The sequence below is a fragment of the Astyanax mexicanus genome, chromosome 18 (assembly GCF_023375975.1).
Source record: "Astyanax mexicanus isolate ESR-SI-001 chromosome 18, AstMex3_surface, whole genome shotgun sequence".
Classification (NCBI taxonomy): Eukaryota; Metazoa; Chordata; class Actinopteri; order Characiformes; family Acestrorhamphidae; genus Astyanax; species Astyanax mexicanus.
The window spans coordinates 12751446-12772692 of NC_064425.1; the positions used below are offsets into that span (position 1 = coordinate 12751446).

The 21247-nt window shown below is 37.3% G+C and overlaps 2 protein-coding genes across 2 annotated transcripts; one reads left to right on the forward strand and one right to left on the reverse strand.

Moving 5' to 3' along the window:
* Positions 1–86: 86 nt before the first annotated feature.
* Positions 87–16460, forward strand: camkk1b (calcium/calmodulin-dependent protein kinase kinase 1, alpha b). Its single transcript, XM_049467080.1, has 19 exons — positions 87–253; positions 1179–1290; positions 5167–5295; positions 5689–6170; positions 7023–7070; positions 7845–7898; positions 8199–8250; positions 8345–8478; positions 9406–9442; positions 9573–9594; positions 11024–11112; positions 12426–12625; positions 12932–12985; positions 13096–13169; positions 14222–14309; positions 14896–15024; positions 15332–15435; positions 15539–15586; positions 16025–16460. The coding sequence occupies exons 4-19, from the start codon at positions 5904–5906 to the stop codon at positions 16086–16088; spliced, it is 1464 nt and encodes a 487-aa protein (XP_049323037.1). The 5' UTR covers positions 87–253; positions 1179–1290; positions 5167–5295; positions 5689–5903; the 3' UTR covers positions 16089–16460.
* Positions 1126–4411, reverse strand: LOC111192983 (vacuolar protein sorting-associated protein 37B-like). Its single transcript, XM_049467432.1, has 4 exons — positions 3758–4411; positions 2021–2282; positions 1677–1759; positions 1126–1587 (listed from the first exon to the last, which is right to left on the reverse strand). Exons 1-4 carry the CDS (start codon positions 3905–3907, stop codon positions 1126–1128), a joined length of 957 nt encoding a protein of 318 aa, XP_049323389.1. The 5' UTR covers positions 3908–4411.
* Positions 16461–21247: the final 4787 nt, after the last annotated feature.

A 21247-nucleotide genomic window follows, 5' to 3' on the forward strand; every position in this document is an offset into this window, starting at 1 on the left:
TAAAGCTGTATGATTGGACAGCCCGGTGGCACTAAGCTTGCGCCTGACAGATGGGAAAATTGGCCAATTTGAGTTGCAGAGAACAATGGCCACCACTGACAGTGATGTAACAGAAGGCTCATCCAAGGACAAACAACAGAACAGCCAAACAAAAGCCCCCGATCCCTCTCCTCTCTGTCTCTTTATCTGCCCTAATGAGAGTGATGAGTTTGTTCAAGGAACTGGACCCCTGGCTGACCTTCATCTAGATCAGGTGAGCCCACTGACCTGTTCAGTCAGATACATGCAGAAAAACCTGTGACTCCTGTTAACGGTGTAATCAGCTGTTAACAATGGGTAGTACTTGATTGAGGCAGCATATGGTGCTGCAGCATGGATATGTGATCACGACTACTCTGAAAAGTTCGTATTGGTACATGAATGTGCTGGATACAACACCAGCAGATGACATGACTCTCCAAACCATCACTGATCATCAGTAAATTTTGCATTTCATTTGTAAATCAAGGGAGCAGAGTCTGGAGGAAGAGTGGAGAGACACACAGTCCAAACTGCTTGAGGTTTAGTGTGAAGTTTCCACCAATCAGTGATGGTTTGTAGAGACATGTCATCTGCTGGTGTTGGTCCACTGTGTTATATCAAGTCCAAAGTCAGTGCAGTGTTTTCCCGCAAAATCAAAAACTTTTATGGAAATGCGGATTTCATTTTTCAGCAGGACTTGGCACTCTGCCCACACTGCCAAAAGTACCAATTGGTCTTAATATAATATAATATAATATAATTTTCTGAGACACTTAAACGCTTCAAATAGATTTTGAACTGAATTACTAAAAATAAAATATCTCTTTTTTACATGCACTAGTAGTTACGCACTGCTTTTGTAGGCGTAGTTCAATAAATATAACCAGGATTTTCTTTATCAGTCTTCATTCTTGGTTTCTTCCTTCCAAAAAGACTTGCAATCAAACACTTCCTTCCATTTCTTTGACGATGAGTTTATTTAATCCAGCCTACACTTCTGAATAGATTTCCAAATATATATATATATAACCAATGATTCCAAACATTTAGATGGTTTTGCAGTGCATAAAATGGTAAATTATCTTGACATTAAAGGAAAAGTCTTTATTGTGAATGTTTTGGTCGTTTGTCTTTAGTTTCTCTCTGCTGTTTTAAAGGGTCTGGTTCTGGAGGCCAACACCTCTGAAGTTCTTGTGTCTGGCTGGGATTAGTGACGGGTATTAAAGGCATCCACAGACCCTCATCACTGTGATGGTTAAGAGGAGGCAGGTATGATGGTTTAACTTCTGGCCTCATTAAAGGCAGGAAGGTGGTGGGCAGCATGAGGAGAGGAGAGAGGCTGTAGAACACATTCACCGCGTTTGGAAAGAGAAGATCATTAGAAAGAAGCCTGAGAGTGGACGCTGCTCTCGCGGTCTGCTGTTCTTTTCTCTGTAAGTTTTCTGCGAGGTCCTGAATCTTCTCTACTTGAATCTGGAGTTTGTAGTAGAACCTCCGAGAGCTTCGAAACAGCGTCAAAAAATCCACCAGCAGCAGGTTTCCCTCGAGAAACTTTAGCCAAAGTCTCTGTTAAAGGAAAAACAAACATTGGGTGCAGAATTTTCATCGCATTTTTCTTAATCCTTATTAATTTCACCAAATTTATCAAACATTACCTCAGATTCAACCATGAGCTGAACAGCCTTCTGCTTTAGAATCTGCTGGGTGGTCTTGAGACTCAGCCGTCCATTCAAGATCTCTACATATGTAGAAAACAAAAACGAACACCTGTTGTGCCGAATTCAGCCCCCCGCCAGGAAAAGCACCCCCTCTCGGAGCATATTTCTTAGTAAAGTTTAAAGCGCTTTTATCAAGAAGAGGGTGTGTACGCGTTGTTGGTGCTGGAGAGGCTGCAGTTAAAGTTTTATTTTTCATTATTTCTTATAAGTCAGAGTAGCTTAAAACAGCTTCTTGGGTTTTTTTTTTTTTTAAGTTAAAGCCATGAAGACAATGGGCGCACTCCCGAGAGGGGGTGCTTGTCCTGCCGGGGGTACTAAATTCAGCACAACACTGGAATAAGCAATGCTGGTTCTCCTTAAGAGATACTTACCCAACTGTCTGTGTTTACGTCTTATTGAAGATATCACTCGGCCAAGGAGTTGATACTTCTCTGCTAATAGCAGTTTGCTGTTTTTGAGAAACGGTTGGTAAGATAGGTTTCGCTCTGCAAGCCGACGGTTGAAGGCCCATTTAAATTCATTCTGCCGCCATAGATCCTGCAACTAGTTTTGAAAATGCAGAATAAAAAAATATATAGGGGGAGAGAGTGGGGTAAAATGAAATGTTTTTTTTTTTTTCTGTTGTTACGGTGGCTTGTAAAAGTATTCATACTACTTGATTTTGTTTTTGTCACTTTACAACCACAAACTTAAATGAATTTTATTGAGATTTTAAGTGATACACCAACACAAAATAGCACATAATTGTGAAGTGGAACGAAAGTGATACAGTGTTCAAAAATGTAATCAAATAAAAATCAGACGTCCCCTGATTAAATTACAGGCTAAATTACCTACTGTGGTCTTCCGGTAATTTTAGTCCTGTCCGGATGCCCATCTCTGAGTTTCGTCTTCTCATGTTTAATAAAATAGCTATTTGTCAACTGCCATGCACCGTAATTACACTTTGGGTGTTTCATTTTTTCAGTTGCATTCTGCAAGAGTTTTATCACTGAGTAGAAGTGTGAAATATTTTTCACAGGCGTCCCCCTGGGAAACTAATCCTGTGTGGATAGGGATTTTGCCTGATATTAAAGTTTGTATGATAATCTGAAAAAGTAAGAACAAAAAAAGCAAAAAAAAAACAAAGAAATCTGTAAATAATCTTAAATACTTTTTTCTACAGCACTGTATATAAGACTGCAAGTAAACTGTATAATTAGTAAGGCTTTAAGGTTGTTGGTTTACATGCTTTTTAATGTTCATTATTTCTTTAAATTCAGTAATTAGGATAGATAAAATATGGGGTCCTTAAAAAGATAGTGTTTAGTTTTTAAAATGTACATTCTCGTGTATTGTTTCTCAATAAATGGATCAAGTGCATGTGTTTCTTTGTTTTACCAGATTAAAAACCTGTGGAATGTAATCAAGAGGAAGATGGTTGACCACAAGCCATTAAACCAAGCTAAACTAAAGTTATCCAAAAGCAGTGTGTAAGACTGGTGGAGAACATGCCAAGATGCATAAAGACTGTAATTAAAAACCAGAGTTATTCCACTAAATATTGATTTCTGAGCTTATAAAACTTTGAATATGAACTTGTTTTCTTTGCATTATTTGAGATCTGAAAGCTCTGCATCTTTTTTTTTGTATTCAGCCATTTCTCATTTTGTGCAAATAAATTCTCTAAATGACAATATTTTTATTTGGGAGAAATGTTGTCTGTAGTTTATAGAATAAAACAACAATATTTATTTTATTCAAACATACACCTATAAATAGCAAAATCAGAAAAAAGACTTGTATCTTGTGGATTGCCTTCACGTTTTTCCATGGTAGTGTTTGCTTTCCAATTTGGTACTCTCCATATTCCTCTCCATATAAAATAAAATTGTAAATTACTTATCATAAGTGAGAACCAAAAATCACTCATATTTGAAGACGCTCTAGTACAGTACATTATATTTTTGCTAGGTAAGAAAAGTTCCACAGCAATTATATTTGTTTAATTAAATCACTAAACAAAACTGAATAAATACCTTCTTGCTGTTGCTGATGAAGCACTGAATACTCTCCTCGTCTTCTAGCAGCTCCCTCAGCTGGGTGATGGTTAAATATCTCAGATGGTCCTGGAAATTCATTCTAGAGTCCCACCTGTGAGGCATGTTTAATGCTGACCTGACTCTCATACACCCGTTACAGCAGGAGTGTAGGAGTGTGTGTGAGATGGTGTGAGCAGGAGATGGGTGTCAGTTCTGCTGGGGTATAAAAGTTCTCACGTGATTCAGGAGAGGAAGGCCTTTGTCTCCACTAAACAGCATACAGGTATATTACAGCTGCACCAATCAGGAGAGAGAAAGAGAGTTTGTTAAATAGGTCTGTTTTTTTTATCTACAGTGCAAAATTAGAAAATTGTAGAGTCTTGGGATTGTCTAACCCATGCTGCTTGGGGATTGAGGTGCATCTCAAAAAATTTGAATATCAATGAAAAGTTACTTTATTTCAGTAATTCAGTTCAAATTGTGAAAAAAATGTGATGTATTACACACAGAGTGATCTATTTTAAGTGTTTATTTATTTTATTGTTGATGATTATGACTTACAGACAATAAAAAAACCCAATACAGCCAAAGATACATAAGACCAATTAGTACTTTTAGCAGTGTGGGCATGCTTCTCTCTGCTGACCACCTTTTTTGGAGATGCGGATTTCATTTTCCAGCAGGACTTGGCACACTGCCCACACTGATTTCCTGAGGCACTGATTTTGGGGTTTTCATTGGCTGTAAGCCATAATCATCAACAATAAAAGAAATAAAGGCTTATGATAGATCACCCTGTATGTAAAACATCTATATAATGTATAAGCTTCACATTTTTAACAGAATTACTGAAATAAAGTTACGTTTCTTTGGTATTCAAACATTTTTGCCAATGTTTTGAGAACATTGACTTGCATAAGATAGCACAACAAATCCCAATATTTAGTAACAACCTATGTTTTTTAAACTATAACTAATCATTGTAATGCAGCTGCTTCTGGACTGAGTAATTAGTGTGTAGAAGATATTGACCACAGCAGAATGTCCCCCAGGAGGTTGTTATGTAATACTTAAACTGCTGTCCCAGACGGAGGGCAGCTAAGAGCTTTCTACTTTAACCCCCCTTAACAAAGGGCTCATGTTTAAGTATTATTAAGAGTCTTGTTTAGCTTGTCCAACTCATTCACATGTCTTAATGTTGTTTAAACCACTTTGTGCTCAGAGTATGTCCATCCCAATACATGTTCAGTCCAGCCCAGACCTTGACTCTTGACTGGACAGTAGCTGGTGTCCTAACTGCTGGGAGCTGCCGGTGTAAATAGTGCTTTCCTACAGATTTATCCTCCGTAGGCTAAATGTGGCTGCCGGTGTTGACTAATCCTCTTTGTGGCTGTGATCTGCTATAGGCTGGATCCTCAGGGCTCCTTTCAGACACTGAGGGGCTTCTAACAGTTGAGAACATTGATGGACGGGCCAAGACATGGACTGCGAAAATGCACAGCAGTTGGAGATGTAGGCTACTGCTGCATTAATGTGTAAGTAAACAGAATCTTTTAGATGTTTAGATATGAATTTAACGGTTGACGCCTTTTGATTTATTGGTAATAGTTTTTTCATCCAACGAATTTATGGGCAGAATTTAGCTTTACTTTATATCTCAGTTGAGTAGATAGTCTACCATAAAAGTAAAAGTAAAAGTTTGTTTAGTGTCTAACAAACAACACTTTAGCTAATTTAAGCCCATCGTGGGCCAAAGTCCAACACAGTTCAGGATCTAAGGCATCCCGGGCTATTGTCCAGGTCTCACTACTAAGAGTAGGACTCTTAGCTAAGTTACGTAACAGCTGTTTACTCTGGAACACTTTAGCGTCTGCATGGAGCAACACGTGCTAATTAAGCACTTAACAACATCCATTGATTCTGTCCAGTGACGCACAGCCATGCTTGCACTGGCATCACTCAGCACTCAACACTCAACGCTCCAGGCCTTCACCCAATCAGACTCTTCTGTTTTAGTGGTACAGGAGCTCCATGGAGGAGTTCCCCAGAGCCGTCTGAAGCTTTTGGACCACCTAGGGTTTCCACAGTGATGGCCAGCTCCTCCTGAAACAAGAAGAAGAGGTAGAAGAAGAAGACCACAACCATGACCACAGAGACAGCCTGCAGACCCCTAGAGCAGGACTCTGAATACGCTGAGTACTCCGAACTGGCCGACATGGTGGCCGCTATCGATGTGGCAGCGAGCGGAGTGACCCCACCCAACGGCCACCGATCCCCACCTCACCGCCTGCTGCTCTCCGACCGCAAGTTCTCCCTGCAGGAACGCGGGACGTACCACAATGGAACGACCCCCAGGATAGCCAGGAGACCGACCATCGAGTCCAAACGCGTGTCCATTTCAGACGGAGATGTGAGTAAAACTGAGTGCTTCATTTGACTATCTGTTTAAGATAAGGACATTTTTGACAGAGCTTAAAGGAGGCCAAGCATAATATAGTGGCATAGAGGAGGAAAAGTTAGAGGTGTTAGGAGAGTAAGTGCTCTTTAAAGAGCTCTGTCTTTACGAGTTTCTTAAAGATAGTGAGGGACACTCCTGATCTGGTAGTGGAAGCTAGTTTTTTCCACCATTGCTGAACTATGTATGAGAGCAGTGTGAATGTGTAAATGTTTGGTAAAGCTAGACGACATTCACTAGAGGAGAGCAGCGTCTGGGAGGTAACAAAAGTGATTCTGTAACACTTGACAGCTTTGCACATCTATGCATTTTTTAAGTCAGCTTTATGAGGTAGAGTCACCTGGAATGGCTTTCAGTTAACAGGTGTGCTAAAGTGTCGTTAAGAGTTAATTACTTGAATTTCTTGCTTCTTAATGTGTTTGAGAGCATAAGTCGTGTTGTGAAGAGGTAGATTGGTATACAATGAATAGCTCTAGCTCTATTTGAGTGATATTCTAGTCCATTTTATGATGAGAACTGCTCAACTAATTAAAGAAACTATCCTCAAGTACAGTCACCACAAACACCATCCAAAAATGTAATTATGATGAAACTGGCACTCATCATTAAAATCATGTCAACAGAGATTATATGATGCAGCAATGCCTGTGTTTTTCTAACACAAGTCAATGATTTTATCCATTATTTTATTTCTAATTGTTATCATTATTAGCTGTAAGTTTTGCTAATTAATGTCCAATTATGAAACCACAGTTAAACCTGTATCACTCATCTTTAGTCATTTCAGTTTTCTGTCTTTCTCTGTAGGACTGTGTTCAGCTCAACCAGTACAAATTAAAAAACGAGATTGGAAAGGTGGGTATATATTTACACACACTAGTAATTATTGAGATTAGTTGATTTAGACACTCTATATATTGCCAAAAGTATCCTGCGCTGGTCTGCATTGATGTGTTTGGTGATGTAAGGTTTGGATGGAGCTGCTAGGTTATGTAAAATCTTCATTCAATGAGTCTACTACACTACTGTTCTTGAGCTAATCTGAAGCTACATGAAGTTTGGAGGTGTGATTTAATTGAGTAATGTTCTAATCCATATTATGGCGAGAACTACTCAACTCACAGTAAAGAAAAAAATACTTTAAGAAGAAAAGGTCAGTCAATCCTGAATGAAGAATTTTGAGAACTTTAAAAGTATCCTCAAAGTGCAGTCACAAAAAAGACCATCCTGTGCAACAGAGGGTACTCCTGCTCCAACCCTTTCCTGGACGGTCCTGATAAGTGCCAGTTTTGTCATATTGTTTATAATGACAAAAATGGCACTCATTAGGACCATCCAGGAAAGGAAGAGCAAGAGTGCTCTCTGTTGCACAGGATACATTTATCAGAGTTACCAGCTTCAGAGTCCTCAGAAACGTTAACAGCACCACAGATAAGAGCACCTAAATGCTTCACAGAGATTATTTTTTAGTACTTTAAAGTTACTACATGATTCCTTATGTGTTTTCATAGTCTGATAGATGACCTCAGTATTCATTTACAATGTAGGAAAAAAAAATTAAATGTATTAAAGAAGACAGTCTGTTTTCTTTCATCTTCTCTAACAACTTGGCGATATTCTGTTGCTCAGGGCTCCTATGGGGTGGTTAAACTGGCACATAATGAAGATGATGACCAATACTATGTAAGTAACCATGATATACAGATAAACAACAAAAGGAGGGTAAAGACGCCCTGTGCTGATCGACATCACCCTAGAAATGTGGGGGAAAGAGCACCATCTACCCACCCAGAGAGAGCAAGGCCAGTTGTGCTCTCTTGGGGCTCCGGCAGCTGATGGCAAGCTGCATGACCGGGATTCAAACCTGTTAAAAGCCTTTTTCAATCTAAATATTGGTGTATTATGGTTGTTAACATACACACTACAGCTGTTTATTGCTAAATTATTGCTATTGTGTACTCATTTATGCTATGGTTATAACAGGCTATGAAGGTGGTCTCCAAGAAGAGGTTAATGAAACAGTGTGGATTTCCACGTAGGTCATCAACACTTAATAGTTATGGCACTTTCGAAGCATTGTTTAGTTTATACTCTGAGTTAGAGATAACGTAATTGTGGTTTATTTACAGGCCGCCCCCCTCCCAAAGAAACGTCTGGATCGAAGGGAAACCAACCCAAACCCTTAGGCCCACTGAACAGAGTGTACCAAGAGATCGCCATCTTGAAGAAGCTTGACCATCTGAATGTAGTTAAACTAGTAGAGGTGCGTTCACAGTTTACAATAAAGTTTCTGATTCACTTTCTACTGGTTAGTTAAGTGAAATTCATTACCGTAATTTCTGGGATATACGTTGCTACTTTTTTTTTTTTACACCCTTTGAATACTGTGGTTTATTTTCATGAGCTAACAAGCTTCATTTACATTACATTTACATTAGATTCATGCTGCCAAAACAGGCTAGTTTAATCAAAATATTGGAAATCTAAGCTTACTGTAAATAAACTGTTTTCAATAAAACAAGCGTGTAGATTAATCCAGGGCTCTTGAGGACAGTGAAGTATTTGCAGCTACTCGACATCAGCATGAATAGTGCATTTAAAGTCGTGCTCTGAGCTGAGTGGAAAGCTTGGATGAAAAGCGGCGAGAAATAATTTACCAAAACTGACTGCATTCAAAAAGCAACTTTTGCTTAAGTCTGCCAGTGGATCCTGACAGCGTGGAGCAGTGTCAAAAATCCACTATCATCAACAGGTTTCGAATAGCTGTATTGCTGTGTGATGAAAAGGATTTACTCTCCCGACAGCCAAATCTGGTCTACTTTTTCCTTTTTATATTACAACTTTATTCTTGTAATATTCCAACTTAACTCTAGCTACTTTTCCTGGTAGACTGTTTTTTTTTTAAACCATGCATGTCGCAGCACTGTTAGCCGTACGTAGCATTCTTTGTGTATGTAGCCTATTTAATTTAAAGTTTCTGTAACATATATTTCTGTGTAAATATATAATCTTTTAAAATGCGGACAACTGCGGCTTAGTCAGTTGCAGCTTGTATATCTACAATTTTTTTTTTCTTTTTAAAATTAAAATGTGGCTTTCAGATGCGCTCAATAGGCCGGAAATTGCGGTACTTTATCAATACTGTATCATTTCAATTCATATCAGCCTGTCTTTATCCTGTACACTGCAGGTTCTTGATGACCCTGATGAAGATAATCTACACATGGGTGAGCAGTTAAACTAATGAAAATTATTCAGATCCATCGTTTACTTCATGCAGTTTGTTGTGTGATCTGTTAAACAGTACATGTCTGCTCGTGTCTGCTTGTAATCTTCTTTGTGTGCATCCTTTCATAGCCTTTGAGTTGGTGCCAAAAGGGTGAGTATTTGCTTCTAATTCTGTTCTTTGGCTATGTTCAGACTGCAGTAAAGTCTGATTCAATTCTAAAAACTGATTCATAGAGATGACCGTATCAATGCAATATTATTTTTAGGTGCGGTTCGGGGTGGGTTGCTGTGGTATTGACACACCGTATTTTTAGGACTATAAGGCGTACTTAAAATCCTTAAATTCTCACAAAAATCGTCAGTGTCTTATAATCCGGTGCGCCTTATGTATGTTTTCTACCAGTCAGGTATTAAGGAGTAGTAAAGCCACTCCACTTAAGTACACCTTAATAAGGGTGAGTTTTAGTGAGGTTTCTCCAGCACTAAGGCTGTGTGCAACAGGATTAGCATTAGCTGCTAGCTGCAGCGCTAGCTCTTTTGCTGTTCAGAGGCGAGTAGACTGTAGTCTGCGTGTTTGCCATGTTAAAACCACTTGCTAATAGCAGCCCTGGGTCACCAGATCACTCAGGGTTCCTCAATCTTGCTAGCGCTGTGGTTAGCGGCTATGCTGCTGCACCCAGCCTTAGTGCTGAAGAAACTTCACTGAAAACTCACCCTTAGACAAAATATTAAAAAATCAAGCTTACTGTAAATAAACGGAAGAGCTTTATCCACTCAAATAAATAGTTTTCAGGTGAGGAATCTGTGTAGATTAACATCCAGTGCTCATTTGATTTGAAAGAAGATTTTTTTTTAAGAATTACAGTTTTGTTTACTCAATCATAAAAATACAATAGGCTTCAGATGCCATTCTGTTTGTGTGTTCGCAAAAGACGTAAAAGTCAAATTCAGTAGGAGCGACTTTATAACCCCCTCCAGTGTTGGAACTGAATTGTGAGGTAATTTCTGTAACCCAGACCATCAAATATCAATTTAGATGCAATCTAGATATGCCAAAAATCCAGTTTGGGCTTGCAGACTGAACATAATCTGTAAGACCTAGACTGTCAGTTCAGACTAATTATTATAATTTTTTTTTTATTTAGAAGAGACATGGTAGCCTTACGTTTTACGTAATGTGCCAAGTAAGTGTTAAACTGAGAGCTTTAGCATCAAATATGTAAGTGAGAGATAGTTATGAGATTTAATCCATATTTCAGCATAAATAAAAAGAAAAGTACGTTCTTAACTCGGTATTAGTGGCACCGTGTTTACATCGCTAAATAAAACCACTAATAATTTACTAGGCTCTGTGAAATAAGTGAATTACAACAGGGCCAAACTTGGTAAAATTATTAATTCGCATTTTAAAATGAACACATTACACTTTACAGATTAATCTCAGGTGATGGTGCACTAACTTTGACAGCTCTATTTACAATGCATTGACCTTTTGTCACTAATATTTATTTATTTTAAAATAAATGTAAAATAAGCTCTTTGTTGTAAAAGTACATTGTGTTTGGTTTGTTTTCCTTCAGGCCAGTGATGGATATCCCCTCAGATAACCCTTTAACAGAAGAGCAGGCCCGGTTCTACTTCAGAGACGTGATATTGGGCATAGAATACTGTAAGTCCTGCATTTAGAAGCAGTAATATACAGTGATATTACAGTTTTTATACCTGTAGTTTCCATTTTTCTGGAATAAAAATATAGAATTCACTCGTATCCAGTCCTGTGTTCTGAGAAGCAGTGAAAAGTGAAGCTGTTTTATGCAGATTTGGCCTAACAGGACTTGGTTGTTAGAAGTCCCTTTTTTCCATTTTTATTTTTTGATTTATACCTAATCTCAGAACTTTTTTATTTCAATCTGGAATGTCATTTAGCACATCCACTAAATTGGGACTCCCCCTATCATTAGTAAAGCCCACAAAACCAGGAGAATAAAGCCAAACTTCACTTCATTTCTAACTGCTGCTGATGTAGCATCACTGGGTAGCCAACACATTGGGAGGAAAACGACAGGTCCGCAGCTTCAATTCATCAGCTAACAGGGGCCTGTGCTAACCAACTTCACATTGAGAGTGATGAGGGGTGCGAGTGCCAGCAACCCACCCAGAGAGAGCATAGCCAGTGGTTAAAACCGAGCAGCATCACCCGGGAATCGAACCAGCGTTCCTTGGATCAAAGCCACAGCGCCTTACGGCCCTATTTTAGTGATCTAATGAGCACTGGTCAATTGCAGATTGCGCAGCTGGATTTAGGGCATGTCTGTGTGTCTTTGCTATCATCAGGGTGCAAAAAATACACCTTGTACGGCTCGAACAGCACAAACGGCATGTACTAATTATTTTTTTTTTATGTGTAGATGTTTATGAAAATTTGGTCAGATGATCAGGTGATCTAAAGCCCTATCCAGACAAGATTAGTTTTTTTAGTGGGGCGTCTGTGAAAAATATTTTACACTTCTACTCAGTGATAAAACTCTTGCATCCAGACTGCAATTGAAAAAGAGAGGAGGACCAGTGAGTTTTTTGGCTTTCTCGGTCACGTGACATCATGTTCAGTAGCTCCTCCACTTCCACTCACTGTTGTGTTTACGTGAAGTGTAATTGTGGTGTGTGGCAGTGGACAAACACCTATTTTATTAAATGCAAAGTGACGAAACTCAGAGATGTGCGTCCAGACGGGACTAATTTTACTGGAGGACCACGGAGTTAAGCGAAAAATAGTAGGTATTTCAGCCTGTAATTTGCTCATAGGACATGAAAAAAGTTAAAGAAGAAACCCCCCATAAAAGAGAAAATTACCCCAGAACCACCTGAGAACCTAATCCCATCTGGATAGGGCTTAAGACGCTCTACATCCATAACTTTTATTGTTTTGTTTCTTTTACATAGTTGAAGTCCAGCATCATGCTCTTATTTATTATTTTTTTTAAGTGCACTATCAGAAGATCATACATCGAGACATCAAGCCTTCAAACCTGCTGCTCGGAGATGACGGCCATATTAAGATTGCAGATTTTGGAGTCAGTAATGAGTTTGAGGGGAGCGATGCACTGCTATCTAACAGCGCGGGAACGCCGGCCTTCATGGCACCGGAGACTCTGACTGACCAAGAAAACAGATTCAGCGGAAAGGTGGGAAATATTTCCATGTTCCTACTGAACTAGCATTTTAGTTTCTGTGGTGGCAAGAAACATGGCATTACTGTGTAATAAACTTATAATATTTGTCTTTCTTTAGATAAAAACATATATAAAATTCTTCATTTTATACTTACACTATCAAAGCATTATTAGATGCATGGGGGCTGTGTTCCCAGACAAGAATTAGTCATAGTTATTAGCTCTTTTCAGTTGTAAATCTTTCTTTAAAATGCTTGTTCAGAAAACTAGGCCATGAAATTTGCATTATATGTTGATATTTTAACTCCTATCTTTCAGGCTTTAGACGTGTGGGCAATAGGAGTAACTTTATACTGTTTTGTCTTTGGAAAGGTAAGTTGTTTATTGGTACTTTTATTGGTAAACTGTAGAAGAATGTTTTTTATTATTAATAAAGCAGATTTAAATGTGCTGTAACAGAACTGTCTCTGTGTTTGTTTAAGTGTCCTTTTGTGGATGACTACATCTTAGCTCTGTATGAGAAGATCAGGAATTGTCCAGTGATCTTTCCGGATACGTGAGTATCTGCATAACCGGAAAATGAAGCATGCCAAATAAACAGGGGATTAGACATAGCCTTAAGCTGTATTTAACTCTAATCTATTCATGCATGCTCTGTGAGCGGCCTAATTTACGCTAATTACAGCCCCGTCCTCAGCGCTGCACCATTTCTCTCAGTGCTTATGTTCCTTATTACAAAACACATATTATGCAGCTTTATAATGCGCTTTTAGATCACAGAATAAATAAAAAAAAGCTAATATGGTGTTATCTTAAAAGCTGTGTTCATGACAGGTTTACTTTGTGAAAAAAAAGTAACAGTTAAAAATTTCGCACTTTGTTTTAATTGAACACTTATTAAACTAAATAAACACCTTGTTATATAAGGTACTACAAATTGCACAGTAATCTTAATTTACATCTTATTAGTGAATATTTAATTCTGATAAATAAACCTGAACGTCATGCGGGTTGCCAGATATACACATGGGCAAGTGACGATTAGTCTTACTCTGTAGTTGATCAGTAGATATATACGTTACAGTGTCCTAAATGCTTGTCTCTAATACAATAGTGGTGGTGGTGGTAAATTACCCAGCTGTGGTCAGCAACCTTACTGAAGCTCAATGATTATCTGTTCAGCCAAAAAATAAATCACCAGCTCGTCTGTTCCGATATCTACAGTACACTGTTTGGGTGATGCTGTGTTCTATACCTGGCAACCTTGATTGTGGAAATAAGACAGGAGGACTTGCGGTGGGCAAATTGGTAGGCTAAATCCCACACAGATTTCTGTCACGTACTGCAGAGTTTAAATAAGAAAATATTGGCTGAAGCTCTGCCAGTGCTTAAACTTAACATTACTTACTTTTATACTTTAAGTAGTTTTAAAACCAGTACTTTTACATTTTTACTTAAAGAGTAAAAAGCTTGAGTTGATACATTAACTTCTACAGAAGTATTTTAAACCCTAGTATCTATACTTATACCTACATAGTAATGAAGGGAGACACTTTTTACATCTTTGTTAATTTTTTTTTTTTTTTTTTAACTTTAATGTTTGCGTAGGCCCAGTGTATGTGAAGAGCTGAAGGAGCTGCTCATCAGAATGCTGGATAAAGTTCCTGACACCAGGATCACCATTCCTGAAATAAAGGTAGAGTGGCCAGGAGCTTGTTGAGCAATCACTCTGATGAGAGTGTGTGGTTTTAAACACAGCTCTGGAAAAATGTATTCAGTTTCTGAATCCGTTTCTCTGATTTTGCTGTTTATAGTTATATGTTTGATTAAAGTGAACATTTTTGTTTTATTCTATAAACTACGAACAACATTTCTCCCAAATTCAAAATAAAAATATTGTCATGTAGAGCATTTATTTGCAGAAAATGAGAAATTGCAAAGAAAACAAGTTTATATTCATTAAGTTTTAAGAGATCAGAAAACAATATTTGGTGGAATAACCCTGGTTTTCATGCATCTTAGCATGTTCTCCTCCACCAGTCTTACACACTGCTTTTGGATAACTTTATGCTGCTTTACTCCTGGTGCAAAAATTCAAGCAGTTCAGTTTGGTTTGATGGCTTGTGATCATCCAACTTCCTCTTAATTATATTTCAGAGGTTTTCAATGTGGTAAAATCAAAGAAACTCATCATTTTTGTAGTGGTCTCTTAGTTTTTTTCCAGAGCTGTATATTCTAAGCAATTAAAGCTAGGTGTAATGATCTCTGTGTGGATGTTTTAGCTGCACCCATGGGTGACTGTAGGTGGGCTGGAGCCGCTGCCTCTGGAGGAGGAGCACTGTACGGTGGTGGAGGTGACCGAAGAGGAGGTGCAGAACTCTGTCAAACTCATCCCTAGCCTTTCCACTGTGGTACGTACCATCATTATCCTATAAAAATAATTATAAAAATAATAAAACTAATCAATTTAAATTAAAAACTAATAATACAAACATAATGAAAGAAATGAGAACATAAATATAGAACTAAGAGAAGAACTAAAACAAGAAATAAAAATATGAATAAGTAAAACAGGTACAGGTTTTCTGTAGTGAATTCCAACTTGCTGTTGCACTGAAAATAAAAGCAATTTTTCCCAGTTCAGTAAAAAATAAATACTCACAATTGTATCTATCATTTGAGAAACAGTATGTTCCCTATGTCCCCTCGTTTTCACAGATCCTGGTGAAGTCCATGCTGAGAAAGCGCTCGTTTGGGAACCCCTTCGACTTCCTGAGCCGCAGACAGGGCCGGTCCATGTCCGCCCCAGGAAACCTCATCTTGTACGTATATAATCTGAATATCTGAACTATACAGAGAACTTGCATTTCTTCTATTACTCTGCACTAATCCTGACACTGTCATTTTTCTTTCTCTGTGTTCCAGGGACATGTTGCTGTTTCGCAACTCTGTAAATGTTCACCCATCATTAAGGTAACTTTAAGCCATTTACACATACTGTATGCTTTTATTCCAATTAAAGGTGCATCAGCAGCCGGAGTCTGAGAGAGCACAATTGTCGTTGCTCTATTTGGGTAGGTAGATGGCACTCTCTTTTATGGTTAGTTCTAGTGTGATGCATGTCAATACAGGCCTCTGTTGGCTGATGTATCAGAGCTGGGGATCCGCTGCTTTCCTCAGAGTGCCTATTGAGGCTGCATTTGCAGCAGTTGAAAAATTGAGTGGAAAATAATAAATTTTTCTGAGAAATATAAAAGTTCACCGTAAAAGTTCACATAATAACATAATACAATAATAGCCATGTTTATTTAATGTTTTATGAATGCATTATAATGTATTATAAGCATGTTTATAGATTCTAGAATAGTACAATTTTATTTCTAATGTAAATGTACTTGTGCCGTTCTGCAGTAGAGCAAGTGATGGAAGCAGAGAGGGAGAACTGGAGGACCTTTATGAAGATGAAGATGCGTGAATGTGTAACTTCTTTGCCTTTACAATTGATTTCATGTTGGTATGTACAATCCTAAATAAGAAAATGCTGGGAAAAGTGTGGAAAATGGTCAAAAAAATAAAACAAAAAACAATTTGCTGTGTTTCCACTGATGAGAAGTGGGAACTTCAGTAGAGAAGTGGGTGGGGGTTCTGGACATGGTGAACATAAGGTTTAGGTTGTGTACAGTAAAGTTTTAAATAGTATTATTTTTTAATATTAAATGTAGCAAAGTGGACAGAGCTTCTCGTGCCTCCATAAGAGTTAATGATTTGAATTTCTTGCCTCTTAATGTGTTTGAGAGCATCAGTTGTAAAGTTGTGAAGAGGTAGAGTTGCAGATATACAGTGAATAGCTCTATTTGAGTAATGTTCTAATCCAGATAATGAGAAGAACTTCTCAACTAAGTAAAGAAAACTATGAGTTTAGGAAACAATGAAGAATTTAAAGAAAGTATCGTCAAGTGCAGTCACCACTAAGCCCATCAAAAACATTATAGTGATGAAACAGGCACTCATCAGGACCACCCCAGGAAATAGAGAGAGCAAGAGTTTCCTCTGTTGCACAGGATAAGTTAATCAGAGTTACCAGCCTCAGAAATAACAGATAACAGAGTATTTTTAACTTTTAACTTACTTTCTTATGTTCTTTCATAGTCTTGATCACTTCACTATTTATTTACAATGTAGGGAAAAAAACTTAGATAAGAAGGTGTGTCCAAACTTTTGACTGGTACTGTATATTAATATTGTCTTAGAGATATATCAGCTTCATACTGACTACTGTGAAATTTAAATTAAATTAAATGTAAAAAATGTTTTATTTGCGTTTTCCACACAGATTTGTCACTTTTCTGATATAGGATTGTTCATTTGCACAAGTAGATATTAGCAAATATGAGTTCTTATTAGGGCTGCACAATATATATCGCAATGTACACAAGCGCAATAATATCGCAGGCAGTAAAATGTTTTCTGCAATGTTTAATTACATATTTAACCCTTTTTTTCTGCATACAAAGAAAGATTTACACTCTAAATTAATTCTACGTTTACATGATATTTACCAGATTAAGGACTAAATATACCCAATATCTTCTGTTTTATTGAATCTTTGATACACAGATTATAAATCATAATTTTGTGAATTGTTAATATATTTTTTCTGTATTTTTAGTGAAAATTAATGTATTTGTTAAAATTGCAGAACAACAAAATATTGCACTGTTAATTGTTTTCAATATGGTGCAGCCCTAGTTCTAATAGTGTTGATCTTAATCTTAATTTTCATTGTGTTTAAGACTGTACTGTTATCAGTGCTTGAGTTTAAATACTGTTTTACACTGTTCCTCTGTTTTTACAGTAAAAATAAATGTTTCAGAATTGGATACACATTATGAAATTAATGTACACAAGTATGCTTAGTTTAACCCTCAAATTAATGCCTGAGCCCTTCCTTGATAAATACTGTAGATCCCATTGATTAGCTAAAAAAAAGCAATTATAAAGCACACTTTGCTACTTATGAGTGCCAAGAATAGATCACTTTGCTGATTTTTCTACATCATTAATATAAAATTAAAGATTGGTAATGGATATTTGCATAAATCTGAATTATTTCCATTAGTACACACGTGAATAATTTACAGAATGGGACGTTTACTGTATTTTATTATATATATTTTTACTATGATGTCAATTTAAAAAACATACTGAACTTAAGTGTGTTGCATGTTTGTGTAAAAATGCATTGATTATTAATTATTAAGTTATTTATCCTTATCATTCACTTTTATTTGATCTTTTATAGACCACTCAGTGTTCATTCTGCTAAAGTTTTTGTGAAGCAGCTTAAAAGTACAGTGTTTTATTTTGTTACATTGTGCTTCAAATAAAATAAATGAAGTTAAATTACATCTAGATTTCTGTCATTTTAGATATCTTTATCCCTGCCTTTATACACATATCTATATCCATATTTATTTCTACAGAAGAAAATGGCATACATCTGTTTTTTTATGTAGAAATTGTGCATTTGATCAAAAAACATCTGTATTCGAGCACACATCACACAATCAACTCTAGAGTTCGAATGGTGTCAATATCTCATAAACCTGCAAAAATTAGTTACTCAGTACAAATCAACGGAATACAAAGAATATAAAATTGAAATAATATAAATATATAAATAAAATATGTTTTAATGTTATTTTCTTTTACTTTTGGGTAATTTACAGAGTTTTTTGGCTGTATGGAGAAGTTTTTGGCCGTTAGGAAACTTTGTGCCATTTGGATACACTTTGGGACGCGTTGGGAGAGGCTTTTGGCACTCTTTGGTTAATCTTTGGTAAATTCAAATTAATATAGGTAGCTCAAAACAATTTGGCTGCTCATGGACAAGTAACATCTGTGTAAGCAGAATTAGTTTGATATGATCATGTACTTTGAAGATATGATGATTTGTGTGGGAAAATATAGGCGATTTTTTTTTTTTAATTATCAAAATATATAATCAATAAGAGGTTATTTCATTTACCAAATACTGAAAACCAATAGGTCCATTTTTGGAGCCCAAGTAGCTACTTTCACTGAACAGAGAGACCCTCAAAATAGTTAAAAAATGCCTTTTTTGGCCACTGTGAAAAGGAGTTAAGCTTGTCTGATTTGTGGAGTGAAGAGAGCGCTGTGGTTAGAAGTGTTGTTGATTTGTGTGTTCTGCATGTGTCGTGGATGTGAGCTGTGACGGAGCGGTCCGTCCCCCGGCGGTGAGTCGGAGGGAGCCGAGGTTACTGTGGGAACAGTTGCCATGCAACAAGGTGACGGAATATTGTTTGGTATCTTTTGGAATTCACTCTGAACTGCATAACCCTTCATTAAAACCCATTATGTGTGTCTGTTCTGGAAAACAACAGACTTAAAGACTACCTTATTTTACTGAACTGTATGCGTGAGGCCAGTACTCGCTCCTTTCATTGCGGTTCATGAGCTAAATTAAGTATTAAGATTAATACTTGGATACACACAGTTAATACAATCACAGTTTAAAAAGCAACTGACACTGGTGAACCTTCCCAGGAGTGACCAGTCTACAGAAATTACTACAAAATGGCATGGACAACTCATCCAGGAAGTCCTAAAGGACCTAAAACAACATTACAACACTACAGGTCTGACTTGCTTCAGATAAAAGATCAGTACGACCCATCTCACATTTACCAACAAACATCTTGATCCACAGGACTTTGGTTAAATATTCTTTGACGTGACAAAAGTAGAACTTTTCGGACGGTTACATCCATTTCTTCTGCCGTAAAACTTACACATAATTTCAGAAAAAGAACATCATGCTTAACGTAAAACAGGGTGGTGTTAGTGTGATGGTTTGGGGCTGCTTTGCTGCTTCATGGCCTGATCAAAAGCAGGAATTCAGCTGTTTACCAGACAATCCTGAAGGAGAATGTCCAGCGATCTGTTTATGACCTCAAGCTCAGGCGTACTTGGGTTCTGCAGCAGGACAATCATCTAAAGCGCACAAAAGTAAAAAAAAAAAAAAGAAAAATTTTTTTTTTTTTTTTTTTTTTTTAATGAAGGTTTTGGAGTGGCCTAGTCAAAGTCTGATTGAGATGCTGTGGATGATCTCAAACAGGACATTTATGCTTGCAAACCCTCCAATGTGTACAATTCCTCCACAGAGATGTAAAAGACTTATTGCCAGTTATCGGTAAAGTTTGACTGCTAACAGTGGAACAACCAAGTTGTTATTCCTAGGGGGCAAACACTTTCCACACAGGACCAGGTACATTTATATAGATTTTTTTCCCTTTAAAAAGGAATTAAAATTTAAAAACAGCCTTTTATATTTACTCAGGATATATTTGTCTGATATTAAATTTTTTTGATAATCTGAAAAATGTTACTATGAAAAAAAGCAGAAACAAAAGAAATATGTAAGGGGCAAATACATTTTCACAGCCCTGAATAAAACACCAATATCCAATATATAAACTAATGTATATGTTCATGGCAGTGACCAGTATGTGCTGGAGTCTTCTTGGCCATGGTACTTTCTACATGTTCCCTCAGGTGCAATGTCTCCCTCTGATGTAGGAAACATTTGGCATGGGTAAAAATATATCCAGACAGTGACTCAGCTTACATTCATGAACGTTCTGTACACACATGACTCCAGTGTCCTCTTCCAACCCGTGCAGTCAGACAACAACATGAGTTTGGATGACTTGTTGCCAAATAACCAAACTACCATGAACAGCTGTGTGTTAATGTGTGAATAATGCTATGTGCAGGGTTCCCAATGATGGTTTAGATCAGTTTGTTTTTATCTGGGGAAATGTTTGCAGGAGAACCTCTAGACAAGGACCAGGTCATCTGGAACAATGAATTCTGAAGGCCCTATTTTAGTGATCACTTGCCATTCCCTTAAGAGGCAGGTCAGCTCTGACTTTAGCACTTTTCCGCAGAGAATACTGAGCTGTGCGTTACACTTGTGAAGGTGCACCAGCAGCTCATTTAAGGGAACAGCAATGTAAATTTATTCTTTATTCGGTTTATTGTGGAGTTAAAAGTCAGATTTGCACAGTGCAGCATCTTGACTGTTATCAGGAATTAAATCAGTCTGTATTCAGGCAAATTAAGGAACATTTGTGCATACATGTGTATGGTATCTTGCCTTTTTCTCATTTGGTTCCAGTTTTGAGTCATCATTTTAATTTCAGTCCATCACTTCATTAGATTTTTATTCATAAGGTTATATTGTATTAAATAGTGGTGAAAATAACACATGACTGGTATACTCAGTATGAATTAGTGCAAATGTATATTTTAATTACAAACAAGTAGTAATTAAGTACAAAATAATTCTTCCAAAATAACACAATAACGTAATTCAGCATAATTTAGGTGTACTTTTTACACAAGGGTGGAGCCACCACAGAAGCAGTTTAGTACCTTTTTTAAAGCACATTAATTAAAAAGTTGCTAAGGTGTTGTTAAGTTGTTGCTAGGTGGTTGCTATCACATCCGTGGTGGTTGCTTATGTTGCGTGTTGCTAACATTTCCAGGTGGCTGCAAACGTGTTATTAGGCAGTTGCTAAGGTATTCCAAGAGGTTGCTGTGGTTTTGCTA